This window comes from Dysidea avara, chromosome 8 (genome assembly GCF_963678975.1).
Source record: "Dysidea avara chromosome 8, odDysAvar1.4, whole genome shotgun sequence".
In the NCBI taxonomy this organism is placed as follows: domain Eukaryota; kingdom Metazoa; phylum Porifera; class Demospongiae; order Dictyoceratida; family Dysideidae; genus Dysidea; species Dysidea avara.
The window spans coordinates 4,690,455-4,705,225 of record NC_089279.1 but is presented as its reverse complement, the minus strand read 5'-3'; the positions used below and the strand labels follow the sequence as shown (position 1 = coordinate 4,705,225).

General features: G+C 37.8%; 1 protein-coding gene across 1 annotated transcript; it reads right to left on the bottom strand.

Annotated features, from left to right (window-relative positions):
* Positions 1 to 2,982: 2,982 nt before the first annotated feature.
* Positions 2,983 to 14,049, bottom strand: LOC136263864 (ubiquitin conjugation factor E4 A-like). The gene is made up of 20 exons (XM_066058488.1): positions 13,947 to 14,049; positions 13,452 to 13,588; positions 13,250 to 13,384; positions 13,081 to 13,191; positions 12,828 to 12,958; positions 11,000 to 11,029; positions 9,520 to 9,669; positions 8,686 to 8,776; positions 8,448 to 8,547; positions 7,779 to 7,873; positions 7,237 to 7,335; positions 6,422 to 6,712; positions 6,165 to 6,377; positions 6,068 to 6,114; positions 5,163 to 5,253; positions 4,708 to 4,865; positions 3,664 to 3,775; positions 3,511 to 3,603; positions 3,373 to 3,457; positions 2,983 to 3,318 (listed from the first exon to the last, which is right to left on the bottom strand). Exons 1-20 carry the CDS (start codon positions 14,047 to 14,049, stop codon positions 3,161 to 3,163), a joined length of 2,430 nt encoding a protein of 809 aa, XP_065914560.1. The 3' UTR covers positions 2,983 to 3,160.
* Between the last annotated feature and the right edge of the window lie 722 nt (positions 14,050 to 14,771).

The following is a 14,771-nucleotide window of genomic DNA, read 5'->3' as shown; positions in this document are numbered from 1 at the left end:
AAGTGAAGTGTTTCCTGGCACAAGTAGCAGAATACAATTATTCAAACATGTAGCTAGCTATGCAGTTATTGTGATTGCTTGAAGCAGTTAAATTATATTTAGAGTGTAGTTTAACAGATACTTGTATCTTCTCTTCACGTATATAGCTAACTAGAAGGTTGCAAAATTTACAATAAGCATATAAACTGACGAATATCCATGAATTTTTTGCATTCAGGAGCTCAATTGCTGAAACAAAAACATAATGTTTTTGAGGTGGACCAACTTTCAGTTGACAAATCTGCCAGCCGTTTCAAAGATAATTATGCTGCCTCTTTCAAGTTCATATTTTGTTCTTCACACAAATGCAGATATTGCCCACAAGTATAATGTCTACTGTGTACTGAATGGGAGCTCTATTAAGTACCACTGATGGGAATGTGTCACGGAAAACTCATCTGTAGAGATTTTCTTTTTGAGAACATTTGCAGGGGCGGATCTAGGATTTATAAAAGGGGGGGGCTAATTCAAGGTACTAATCTCTTGGGTAGAGGTGTGCGAAGCACACTTCCCAGCATGCAAAGCATGCTGGAACTAGGGGGGTCTGGGGGCATGCCCCCCCCAGGAAAATTTTGAAAAATAGATGCTAAAACACTGCAATTTGGAAACATTTCCACATAAAATTCATAATATTTTCTGCCTGTAGGTATTTTATATACTGCCTTTAGATTATAGGTATGGCTCTCTGAAGCATTTTGTTAATGGAAAGTTTGGGTAGGTACAGACAACCAAGTACATGATGCACCCTCTCACAATTGCACAACACTGAATAGGTGCATGTTAGAATAATAATGTTTAAAGTGTAAAATTTTGAAATTTGAGCAATACAAGATTAAATCTGAGAGCATTTTCAATGGAAATTGTGTACCTGAATTAAGTATTGCCATACATATTAACTACACAAGTAGATGAATGAAGCCCTTTAAACAGACCAATTCACTTCATTGTGTGTATAGGTGCAGGTAGATTTGGAAAAATTCCATAACAGAACCAACTACATGTTTCCAGTGAATGTTCTATTAGAGTAGTTAGCTGACTGCTCTATTAGAGTATCTCGATCTTGTACACCTCCAATGCTGATCCGGGTCCTTGTTGCATAAACTTTAGCATAAATCCACTGATAATACCTTGGAAAGATGTTTATAAGGTGGTTTTATGAGTATTTGTATTACTAGTGATCATATAATTATGCTAAGACAAAATTTCATTATAATACTCAGCATATTGATCAAGTAAAGCCTAAATATGAAGGGGGGGGCTTCAACCCCCAAAGCCCCCCCCCTGGATCCGCCCCTGATTTGATGAGATCATAAAAACCTGTGTCCCTGTTGTACAACCACATAAATACATGAACCAGGAAGCTTTCACTATCTGATGCTTGGAAAAGAAATCATGTGATACCTGTACCTGTTGTGATTGTAACCTTGTAGGCAACTGTGCATGCATGCCATCCAATAACTTTTGACTTCTGTTGTTGGCCAACTGTTATATAAGCAGTGTTGGGACAGTTACTTTTTATAAGTAACTAGTTACATATTACTTGCAACAGAACTATTAAGTTACAGTTACATATTACCCATAAAATAAAGTAACTATAATAATATTACATATTATATTACTTTGTATCCACAGCCTTAAGCTGTCACATGTGAAACTACCGCCTTATCACATGACATAATTACATTGTTGGACAATGTACAAATCTGATTAAAAACAAGAAGTTGGTGAATAAGCTTCATTCAGTAGGCTTGATTACTCCGTAGTGGCCAGGTGTTACTCAGTGGATTACTAATGAGATTAGTGACTTCATTACTTGTAATAATATTATAATATTTGACTTGTTACAGTAACTATATCCTAATCAGTATGGATTCCTTCCTAAGAGATCAATTTCTCTCAGTAGTTGAACACTGAACCAAGTCTCTAGACTCCAGTGATCCTGTGGGTGCTAATTTTTTGGGGCACACTTTCAATGTTATATAAAATTAAAGGGAATTGGTTCCACGGATAGTAGAGGGTGGCCCTCTACTATCTGTGGAACCAAATCAACCAATTCTCATGATTCTAGTAGTCCAAAGTTACGGTTATTAGAGTTTGGATTTAGCTTCTCTAAATCATTATTATTGTCTTGCATTTAAAATAGTCAAAAATTGGCAGCTAGCGCAGCAGTAGCACTCTGATGACTTGAAAAGTAGTGAGATCACGGAATTTTTTTACTGAGTTTTAAGTTAAGTGTGCCCAAAAAATTCTCCGTGGGTGTTGTGTACTTTGATTTCCACAACGCTTTTGACTTAGTGCCACACAAGAAGCTCTTGCTAAAACTTTGTGCTTATGGGATTCAGGGTGATCTACTTCTATGGTTGACTACAAATAGAAAACAAAAGATATTGATTCCTCTGACTGGAGTGATGTGAATAGTGGCATTCCCCAGGGCTCTGTCCTATATAGGACTTCTGTTGTTTGCAATATATATGTAAACAATCTCCCACAAGTAGTTGAAAGTTTAATTGCCCTCTTTGACACCAAGTTGTATCAGTATTTCCACCAATTTGGATCTTGCTCGGCTTCAATGCATTAACCAAAAAAATAAATGCTTGTTTATATCATGATATCTTCAGGTGATAGTTAGCTTTGCTTGGTGATACACACCCCTACTGTTAATTCAATTTGTACATTGGTGATCAGAAAAGTACAAAAACATGCTATTTGATTAATACCTTTTTTGAGAAATCTGCCATACTCTTTCCCATACCATCTTTGTATATACTACAGAATAAAATGAGGGGATATGATCCTAGTCTACCAAATACTTCATGGTATGTTTGATGTTGATGCTTCTACCCTCCACCTACTCATCAATTAGAGGCCATAACTTCAAACTAGAGCTCACACTAACCTCATTAAAATGTAGTACATTTTCATTTCTTATGACTGTACACCTTGATACATCAATACACAATATATCAACATAGCCTAATTGCATATTGATACGTATCATGGCCTCAACATACGATTGATATAATTATTATTGTTGCATCTCTAATGGGTTAATTTTAACTTTGAAACTTTGAGCACTGATGACACTTTAACTTTCTCCTATAATTCATACAAAAATGACATTTCATTGTATTTTGTCCAGTTGTACTCTCAGTTCATCCACAGCCTTCCTCAATCGACGTTCTTGATCTGTTGAGACAGCTTGTCTAAGCCACTCTGAACACTGTTTCAACACAGCGTCTCTCTGAATGGTGAAGTGAACTTTAATAATATCCTCACAACCTTAGAAGAAATGTTGTCAACTCAAACGTGTTATATCTTAAACATCATGCTCACCTGCTGGAGGATTACGAAGCTGTTCCAACATGGCGTACCTTACAGTATGGACATGAAGATCGGAATTATATTCAGCACTTTTAGCCTTTGGTAAGAGACAATCTGTCAACAGCATATACAGACCCAGAAGGAGCTTACGTTTCCTTCCTCAGTCCCTTGGATTCTCTCATAACTTGGCTCCTTAAACATTGGGTCTTTAATTAGAATTAGTCCTTGTATTGATACTAACACCTGTACAATATCAAAATATAATCCATAACATCCCCTATGTGTACAGTACATGATATTGACCTGGAAGAGGGTAGAATTTTGAGGGTTCCATTTCTCAGTGGCATCACCTCCATGCCAGGTGCCCAGCAAACTCAGACACACTTTACCATCAGCATATAGGTTAGGATTGAACCTATGAAATGCACACAAGAAGTATAGAATGTTCTACTAAGGTGTAGAAATATTTTATTTCAAAAAACCCATTTATAATTTTATGGAACACTAACAACTAGCAAGATATGACATTAAGTTTTCAATGCTACTAACAACAAACACATAACTAAGACAAATTGAAACCGACATTCCAACGTAATACCGTTGTATGACATTTTTAATGTGTTAAGTCCTCAATACTTCTAGGCTATGGCACAGTATTGTTATTTATTAAATATAATAGTGGAGCAGCTAAATTCACTTTTTCGATACATGTACCAAACTTGGTACAACATTTACTTGATTTGCAGCTTAACTGCTCCACTATAAAAAAGACCGCAAAGGACCAAAATGGCCTAAATTATCTTTGTATTAAGTACAGTGAACCCTTGGTTATTCAAACCCCAATGTGAATGGTAATTTCTATGTGTCATTTTAAACTAAAATGTGTCAAACGGCAATATCAGCAGAGTTGTACCGATATGGAAATTTTCCAATATGTTGGCTACAAAAGTTACTGATTCCGATACTGATATCTGAACATAAAATGTTTTCAGTATGGACACTACAATAAGTGTTAAAAAATGTGGCAAAAAAGCTTAAAAGGTGGTCATTAAACCCTGTGTAAAGAATAAAACAAAGAATTGTGAAAAGGTATGTAAAAAACGAAAAAACAATGTGACAAACTGAGGATTTGAACTCTAGCCATCATGAAAACCTGTACAACTCGAAACAAATGTTTTAACCATTGCGCTACAAGTCATATACAGAATACTTTGGACAATTATAGTACTTATGTGTAATATCTGCTAAAAAGTCAACTTTTCACCAATACCGATATCAGTACCGATACCGATATTAATATCAGTGCAACTCTAAATATCAGGAGCAAACATTTCCCAATCACTTTACCTGATGGTTCCATTTCCAGTAGTGATCAGTTTCACTAGTGGAGGCACAGCAGGGTAAGTTGCTGGGAAGTAGATGTCAAACACAAAACATCCTTTACTGTATGGAGTATCAGCTGGACCAGTCACTATTGCTCTAACCAAATCCATCCGATCTTCATCCTGAGAATAATGATGACAAGTACAGCTGTATACCACTTACTGTAGTTCTACAATAGACTAGTCACAACACATTTAATACACAACTTCACACTAAGATACCTAGGCCAAGGATATGGTATATGTACCAACAGGTTATGTAGCAGTTCAAAGAAATCTAACCATATGCATAATAGGATTTACTCAAAACGTATCACAATGTAGCAATGTATGTTATAGTGTGAGGTAGTTGAAAGAGACAAACATGTATCCTACACAAACACCAGTCACAAGTTTACTCATACAAGAGTTACACACTACCTGTAGTATGAAGACAGAGGAGTCAATATGAAGTGGTAACATTTCTGGTAGACTTTCCATCTCTTTCATCAATGCCTTTGTCTTGCTTGATCTGTATAAACACCAAACACAGAGAGTCAACAAATTGTGTGAGAACAGCAAAGGAGCACAACAGAGCAACAGAAAGATGAAGTTGGTTTGGCTAAACCACCCTCCTTAATAGAAATGCTTGGTTAGCTAGTGTACCACTCTCGATAGAAAGATACTCTAATAGAGCAGTCAATATTACACTAATATCAATGGTTAGTTTTTACTACCAAATTATAGTATTTTGGATCTGAAATGTATTTCCTGAGTCCTAGCATGCATGCTTTGCTCTGAATTAAACCTGAACAAGTCTAACATTCTTCCAAAGGGAGCGCCCCCATTAAAATGCTAGTTGTGGACCAGAGGAGGTTGGTGATGCATCATCAAACATCTTGTACGGTTCCCAGAGCCCTCCTTTCAGCTTCCCAACACTTTGTGTGGCTTGAAACAAATGTTACATTATGCATACTTCTCGTGAAAGTGACAGAGGACTTCATGATAACAATGCTAATTTCAGGTGCCATGTAATCACACGTAGTAGTATGTCATAGGGTTATGACATGTAACCAACCTCCTCTGGTTGTGGGCCTGCAGAGTTACATACACTATAGTGAAGAGTACCAAAAAGACAACTGCTGTACGTACACAGGCTTCAACTACAACAAGGAAGCTTTGAATGTTCAAAATTAAGTGGTATTGCTATGAAAGTTTTAAACAATTAATTTACAGTTAGAACTACAAATTCCAGAAGTTCATTACCATTTTACAAACAACAATGAGAATAAATTGGCCAACAAGTAATTTGCTTGTATGTATCCAGGCCACAACAACAGTCTTACCGTGGGTCCAGTGTCTGGACAGCATGTGACTCCAATGCATGAGATTCCTACACAGCACACATGTACCAGTCACAAACACAGAACACATCACACTTACAGATATCTCAGAACAGTCATACTGGCTCTCTTTAAGAGCTTCCACATATATGCTGTTGAGGTCGTCTTTGCTTATTACACATGATTCTGCTTCCTGTTGCCATGGTGGCAAGCCTCCAAATTTAGCCCCACCTCCTGATGATGCCTGCAGAGGTTCAGCAGATTCTAAGGCAGCTTCATCATTCTCTCTTTCTTTAGCTTGTATAGTTTCAACCTACATAAAGACAAGTCAAAGTTATATGGGATGAAGGCACCAACCTCTTCAATGAGGGAAGTTAATTGTGTCACTACATCATCAGATAACGATCCTTTTCTCTGAATAACGCTCACCACTTTATCCATGGTTACACGATCATAATCAGGGTGTAATGCTAGACTGGATACAAAGCCGTCACGAGCTCGTGGTTGAGGTTCTTGGCGGCAGATCATCAGTAAAATGTTGACAAGTTGAGTAAGTAGAGCATAAGGTTGGAATGAGTACTTGTCCATGTCTTTCACCTTTAGTTCTGATGCTTTGGGGCCACACAGAAGGTTGAGGAATCCAAATATCTGGAAGGGGTAAGATGAGTAACAATACAGTGCACACAAGTTGTAAGACATACACACTACATCACACACAAAGCAAAGCGTTTGGCTGCACATACACTGCCAGTACTGAGCCATCTTTACTTATTTTTTATTTAGTTATTAAGACTTTACAGCACAAGTGCTGAAGGTCTGTAGGACTCCTGGTCCTACAGTCTGTTTAAAGTTGTTACAGAAAGTATGGTTGAAAAGGTGGAGAAATCTGTGCACTCTTACCATGGAGTCAGTTGTGGAGGGCCAGGACTAGGTACACCACAGTAAGCTGTACCATGTCTCACGGGTGAAGGTGTGGTCACCTCAACCTCAACTACTATGGACAATTCCTTTCCCAGGTACCCATTTAATGTGTGTATACACACTACAGTGGAACTAAACTATAAAAGTTATTGTTCTATTACAGTAATGAGTGTTCTATTAGAGTAGTAAAAATTTCATCATTTTACGGTGATCTTACATATGTACAGACACACACACACACACACACTTACAGCAGCAGCCACTCTAGAAGACAGTGGTACAATACAAAAACAAGCAGCCACTTCACCACACTCTACCATCTGATTGAGCAGGTCCAGTAGAGTAGTACCCTACACAGTACAATGACGGGATAAGTGTGATAGAACAAGTAATATTTCTGCTACATAAAGCATTAAGATTTGGATACATCATAACAATGGCAAGGATGAAGAAGATTGGAGAAGACTAACTTACGTAGATTATAGTTGGTTCGTTTTCAACTGAATTTCAGTGACAAAAAAAATCAAAGAAACAAACATGTGTCCTCTTTCCAACAGTTTTGTACTGTAACAGCCACTCCATCTTGTGTTATGTTAGGTTACACTTTCCAACCCAAAATTCATTAACAATGGTTTCACAGCATGGTTGGTAGGCTGCCTGTATAACTAAGTTACTAAGACAAAAGGAGAGCTGAGGTGTATAAAAGAAACTTTAGAAGCTGATGAAACCCAAACTGTTACCCCCATCAAGTTTTCCCGTCATGCATGGTATAAGCAGAGCCGTACGTGCTTACCATGCTCATGAAACCTTTGGTAACTCTCTTCTCTCCAGCAACAAATCTCTCTTTTTCAGCCCGCTGTCTTGGGCTAAGCTGATTCCAATGCTCCTCTGCATTAAAAAAATGACATTGATAATAAGCTTACTAGCTTAGGACTGATCATCATGTTTTTAACTAGACACCAATATGATTCCTCTAATAGAGTAGTCGATTGTTTAAATAGAGTAAACACCTCCATATTAAGGACACAAACACCTCCATATTAGGGACACATACAAAACACCTCCATATTAAGAACACAAACATTTCCAAATTAAGGATAAAAAATCTCCATATAAGGAACACAAACACTTCCATATTATGGACACAAAGACCTTCACTAACACCTTCATATTAAAGCTTATCATAATATCCCAACAAGTATAGAATACAGCTGAACCTTTATATTACAGCAAAAAAAAATGCACAAAGATATAATTGTTACCAAAGTGTCTGATACAATTAACAAGGCATACTTGACTGGCTCTGTGTGTGAAGTGTTGTCTATTATTTAATGAGATCAATTTTGGTATTGTACAACTAGATGTATAGTTTATACTGCCACTTGACCAATGAAAGGTAAAACTCTTTAATATAGCAGTCTGTGGTTATTTGATAAGCACTACAGCTAGTTGACAGACTTACTGTCTTCCTGGGCAACTTCAATTTTCTTCACATTTCCCAGCCTGTGTAAACTGTCTGTGAGTTGGTATAGCAACGTGTCAAACACTGCTCCTAAGAAAGACTAGAAACAAAAACTATGAAGGATGTTTAACACAGAGACACAACATGATGTGCTGTGCACTATGCACAATACACACACACACACACACACACACACACACACACACACACACACACACACACACACACACACCCACACCTGGAATCTCTTTGATCTACACTGTTTCAAGATGGATGCTCTACAGTCAGCTCTTCTCCATAATTGTTCCACTAGTCGGGTGATGCCATATCTGTTTTAAAAGACACATAGCTACACATGTTAACAATTACACACATCATCACTCATCAGTATGACACCCAACCCACCAGAGCTGGGACAATGCAATAATGGTAAGCTGTAGCCATATCTTGATACAGCAGGGTGTATTTCAGACTATGGTACAGCACTAATACAAATTAATCCTATTTACATCAATGTGTTGTGTATGTTGTTAGTATAGTAAAACGTTTTTAAAAATGAAGTACACTTGTAGGGTACAAACAACAAAAAGTAGTGAATTACTATAAGCAATATGAACGAACGATGGTATTACAACATAGTTCTGTAGCCATGGGGCTCCTGGCCTTCACAGAGTTATAAACAGATCTAGAGATTTACAGATCCACCAAAAATAGTTTCCAAAGAGCAGAACCAAACATGTTGAAGGTGAGTTTAGTGTGAAAATCATTTGCTTGAGAGTGCAGCAACTTCATTCTGGTGTTACCTTTTTGTCAATTTATGATTAGCAAAATCTGGTTGTTTATGTATGTATGTATATGTATAATTAATATGTGTGCAGTGTTTGGATGAAAATATTTTGTCACAAACCAAATGTTTATTAAATATTAAGCAAGAGAAAGTCTTCTATTCATCCTCACAAAAACCTGACATACGTATGTACAATGTACACCCAAAGCTCGACTGTGTCATATTTTTGGGCCACAACATTCAATACTTCTCATCCTTGTCATTCCTCCTCTACCCCCCACTCACCGAGCTTGATACTTGTCAAAATCTTCCTTGTCAACATCCAGCCCTTCAATCTGGTCAACGGCGATGTATGTTGACATCAGAGCTGGTCCCAAGTGCTCTTGCACCATCGGATTAGTGTGCACCAGAGAGGCAAGGTGACCATGAACACCACTGGAGAAGGAAAATAACAAGTGAATAACCACAAGAATAATCACAAGAATAACAATCATCAGTTAGCCACTGAATCCTTATAGCAGTGTCCATCTCATTAATTGTACAATGGAGTCCTGTCTGTCTATTCTGGGAATGTCCTTAAGTGTTCTCTTATTAATAATATAGGGTTTAAGTACACTAATACAAATGGGGCCACTAACAAGTGTGACGGTCCTAGTGATCAGCGTGTCAGACAGACATCCTGATTGTAGAAGCTCAAGTGTACTGGTGTCTACATTTTGAGGGTGTTCTTTATATGGTAGTGACATTGTCAACTAAACAGTGCTCACAATACTAACATACGTACGAGTCATTTACATGGACCCATTGCTATAAGAAGTGGTACACACAATGTAGAACTTTTCAACTCATGCCGCAATTTTACTGCAGCATAAAGGTTGCCTTTACACAGAACAGATTACATGAAGGTGATAATATCTTGCAGACAGAAAGTCGAGAGGTTGCTTTGGAATGTGCGTTAGCAGTGGCAAACGGCCCAACAGCTCAAATAAGGCAATACTGCAGTCACTGTGGTTACAGCTCCAACAGGTGTCACTATAGACTACCTCCAGTAGAAACTCGTCTCCAACTATTGAGTGTGATGAAGCCATTACAATTTGCTGACAATGCATCATTATATTACACTGTGTTATGTAATCACTTCTTGCATCATCTTAATGCAGCATTGTGGATTTCCCCTATTCCTTGTTGGGACCATCAAGACATCCTGAGTTCAGGGACCTGCTCTACATGTCTAAGCCAGCCAACATTAAACTTCCCAAATGTGTTATTTATTACCTGTTTAATGCTGTCCATATGCAAACAGGTTTTTGGTACCGTTAATTTTTTGAAGTGGTTCCAAAAATACACATAAATTTATCTGTCAACACTGTGCATTAATTCCTCTCAAAAACCACAACACTTATCAGGACACTTGTACACGCATGGGTCTACAGACTTGTGCTAGGGGTTCCATTCTATGTAGTCAACCCTAACATCAATCTAAAAACAGATGGTGACACACAATGCCATAATATTTAACTGGGACTGGATACACTATAAACCTCCCATGTTAGGAATAAAGTTTCTGGTCTCAGCCTCCATACATCATAAACACCTTAAAATACACTAACAAGCAAATGGCTATTACGAGGACACAATCAGTCCATTTTGCCCACCATTGAAGCTGGAATCAATTGACTGCAAACACACAAGAAGTGATTGTGAATGGATTATGACCAAAGCAACAAACATGTTTACAGCATGTATCACGTGTTGACTTGCTCACCTTCCCCAGCCAGATCCAGACAATATTGATCTACACACAATATATGTCATTGAATTATCTCAATAAAACACAACACTGCCAAGTATACATACGTATATACATATTTGAAACTTAACTCCTATTTGCTATATTCTATATAGGAACTATAGTGACTCCTGGGAGGTCTAAACAACAAGGTGGTCTTATTAATAAGGTGACTGCTATGTAAGGATTTGCTGTAACTTTTTTCCTCATAGTATTCAATATGTATGACATAAATACACCCAAGTAAGAAGTATGGTATTCAGTTTCACACACAAGTACCACGTATGTTATGTTCTGTGGTCACTTGCACACATCTATCATGACTATTACTTATCCTGCCTGCTCCTTAAGTGAGTTACATGCACCTCAGCCATTTAGGAAAAGTGGCAACTCATTAAATTACTGTATTAAGTTTCTACACACACAATGCTACAGACTACATACGTACTTTGCATGCACACTACATAACACATCCTATACTACACTGACATCACAACATGAGATGTGACATGCCCTCCAGTACAAGGTAACAAGAAAAGAATAAACCACAAGCACATATATTGAGCATGCATATGTACATAACATGTGTGCTAAGTGCATTGTAACACTTGGGATAAACCTTCCATGCATGCTACACAATGTAACATTACAGTGTACAGTACACATGCCAGTTACATCATACACACCATAATCCTACCATGTGTGTGACATACACTACAGTATAGAAGAGAACACCTCAGCAAGAAATTTACAGTATGTAGAAAATGGAAAGTGTGTAACTCCAAATGTGTAGCATGCAACCAAGATGTTATAGAGGGTGTCACAAATTATCGATGTGTTATGAACTTACCTACCTTCTAAATGTTTGAACATGCATGATGTCAACACACACATGTATGTTCGTATGTATTTATCATATGATGTTCATAGTGAATGCAACTTAATCTTATCCCCAACCACCCATGTACCCAATCACGTGACAAACGTCTCATGACATTGGTCCACATTCTCGGCCCTTGTGAAATTGTGTATAGCACCAGGAGCTTATAATAAGCACCAAAGTTTTGTGCCTTTGGCGCTTATAAGCTCCTTCAATATCAACACAGATAATGCTCAAAGTGAAGTGCTTATCATCCTTCTACTCTGGGATTTTCATTGTGAGCTGCTGCACACTTCCATTTATCCTCTGATGGCACAAATATGTGTGCTTAATTCTTATACTCTTACTTATTACGTACTTAAAATCAAATGAATTAGAAGCGTTGCTTTAAAAATCTTACCGGCATGATTAATGAATGCCAATTCACAAGACTATGTACGAAAACCTAATTAGAAAACTGCAAAGAATAGATATAAACAACAGCTCCATGTATTGGCTGATTTCAGGTATATTGTGCACTTCCTAGCCCAAGAAATTTTGACTAATGTCACTAGATGACTTCGTGTGATTGAACACATGGGCAGTGGGGTACGACATCAAGGGCAGTTGAGTCTTTCCTCATTAGTCTTAATCACACTATGTACCAATGGCAATGGGTAATGTATATTCAATAATAGGACCAAGGCATCTTCTTTACTGGAGAAGAGAGTTGTTTTGCAATACTGCATAGCCTTAAGGACTCTTGTTTACTTAACATGCATAACCCCCCAGTGACATGACTGTATGTACTTGCTATCCTACATGTGACATGCACATGATTCTACATGTGCATCACATGTCATGGAACCCCTCAGGGTCATTACACCATGTATCTTACATGCTACCAACACTTGTGTTAAGTATGTATGTGTTGTGGTGTCTCACTTGTTACTGGCTTGATTGCTGCCCTCCGTAAAGGAAAGAAGAACTGACACAACCTTGCTCTGAGCTACTGGTCCTGTCAAGATGTCTTGTCTTTGTAACAGTGTCACACAGCAGTCGACAAAAGGTGTCAGCTATGTAGTACACAAGTATTTACATCACATGTATTTATAATTCTACACAATTACTAAAATACAAACAATTCCAAGCAAGCAGCAAGTATTTACATGACAACTGTGAAAGTTACAACGTTTACCTCCAGGCCAGAAAGTAGGCGTGGATGATTCCCTGCAACAAACCTAAACCATCCAACCATATCCTTTATACTGTATTCTGGAATACAAGCCATAACGTGTTTAGCTTCAGGCTACAAATAACAAGACGGCAGTGTACAGCAAGAAAACAAAATTTTAATGGCTCCATACGTTTGCTGATGATGATTGCTGGTCTTCCTTTTGTAGTTGCATCATCAACCAGACAGCCAGAGTGATGTAGAACTCTGAGCATGTACGGACGAAGTGTGGATCCGTTAGACAGCAATCCCATGTGAGTACGTACAACTACATAGAGAAGAAGATGGGACACTCTCATGATCAAATAATGGTGCTATCATTTAGTATGGCTTACCATCCGAAATGACTTCAGTACACTCTTCCTGTCTTCTCCTATCGTATCGTTGTCAATTGATCTATTCAAGTCACTACGCAATGCAACAATATAATAACTAAGAAGTGTGAGGTGTGTTGCATTTCCTTCACATGAGTCTCATATAGTCACCATACAAAATGAACAAACGACAAGGAGAACCAGATAGTGCTTCACATAAGCTTCAAGTTATCTCTATAGTTTGTTTTGTAAGAGCCCCTGGATTCGTTGGCAAAACCAAGTTTTAACTATTGATATTCATACAAATACCATGAAGATATCTATATTAATACTAAAGGGCATGACTTACACCCCTGTAGGAACTGTTGCTACTGTATTTTTGTTAGTATGATGTACACACTCATATGAAAGAAAGGCCCTGTCTAATGTGCTGAGTTGTAATAACATATCTCTTTTGGCATTAACTTACAAAGATGTAATGAAACAACCATGAAGATTTAAACAGTACTCGAGTACTTTCCCTGTTAACAACCAGGTGGATATGAATACTGTTAGGAGTGTCGTGAGGTACCACTCCTGATACTACATACACATTATATGCATACCTAGCTACGGACATGTGTAAAATAGTCACGCTAACATTTCTAACAAATAAAGCATAACAAACTAAGTTATAGGCTGCCAGTTCAGTACATACTCTGAAAACACAGCTCATGTGATCTTTTGAGCACCTGAGTCACAAACGTTTACTACCCGAACACCAAAAATTCTCAGTGGGTACATGAGTACGACATTTGCACACAGTAGTTGAGTACTTGACTATTTCTAGTAATTAAGCCCTAATACAATAAGCACACCAAACAATTCTAATTTTCTTTGTGAATGTCATCAAATACAGGAAAACAATGGAATGTAGGAATGTATAAGGTTACATAGTTATTCTGAGAATAATGGCGTATGGTTACATAATTCTGAACCAGCTGTAACTATTCTTAGCAAACCAAATTCACTGCAAAAAAATTCATTGAGGAATTCACGCCTACTAACAACCAACCCAGGGACAAGACTTCAGTCATACAAGTACATACACAAACAACATTGTTTGTACTTAAATACTTTTCACTGAACTTGTTTAAAACAGATACAGTCTATACATACGATACATGCACATGAATGCTATCACATACACCTGTACTATACGTACGTCTGCACACACATGCACAAAAAAGCAAAGGCTATGGCAGCTGTGTGAAACATGGATACCGCTGCCCAGCCCTGTGCACAACTCAAGCACTTGAGTATGGTGCAGGCAAATCCTTCAGGGGTAGTGCTAGTAACCCA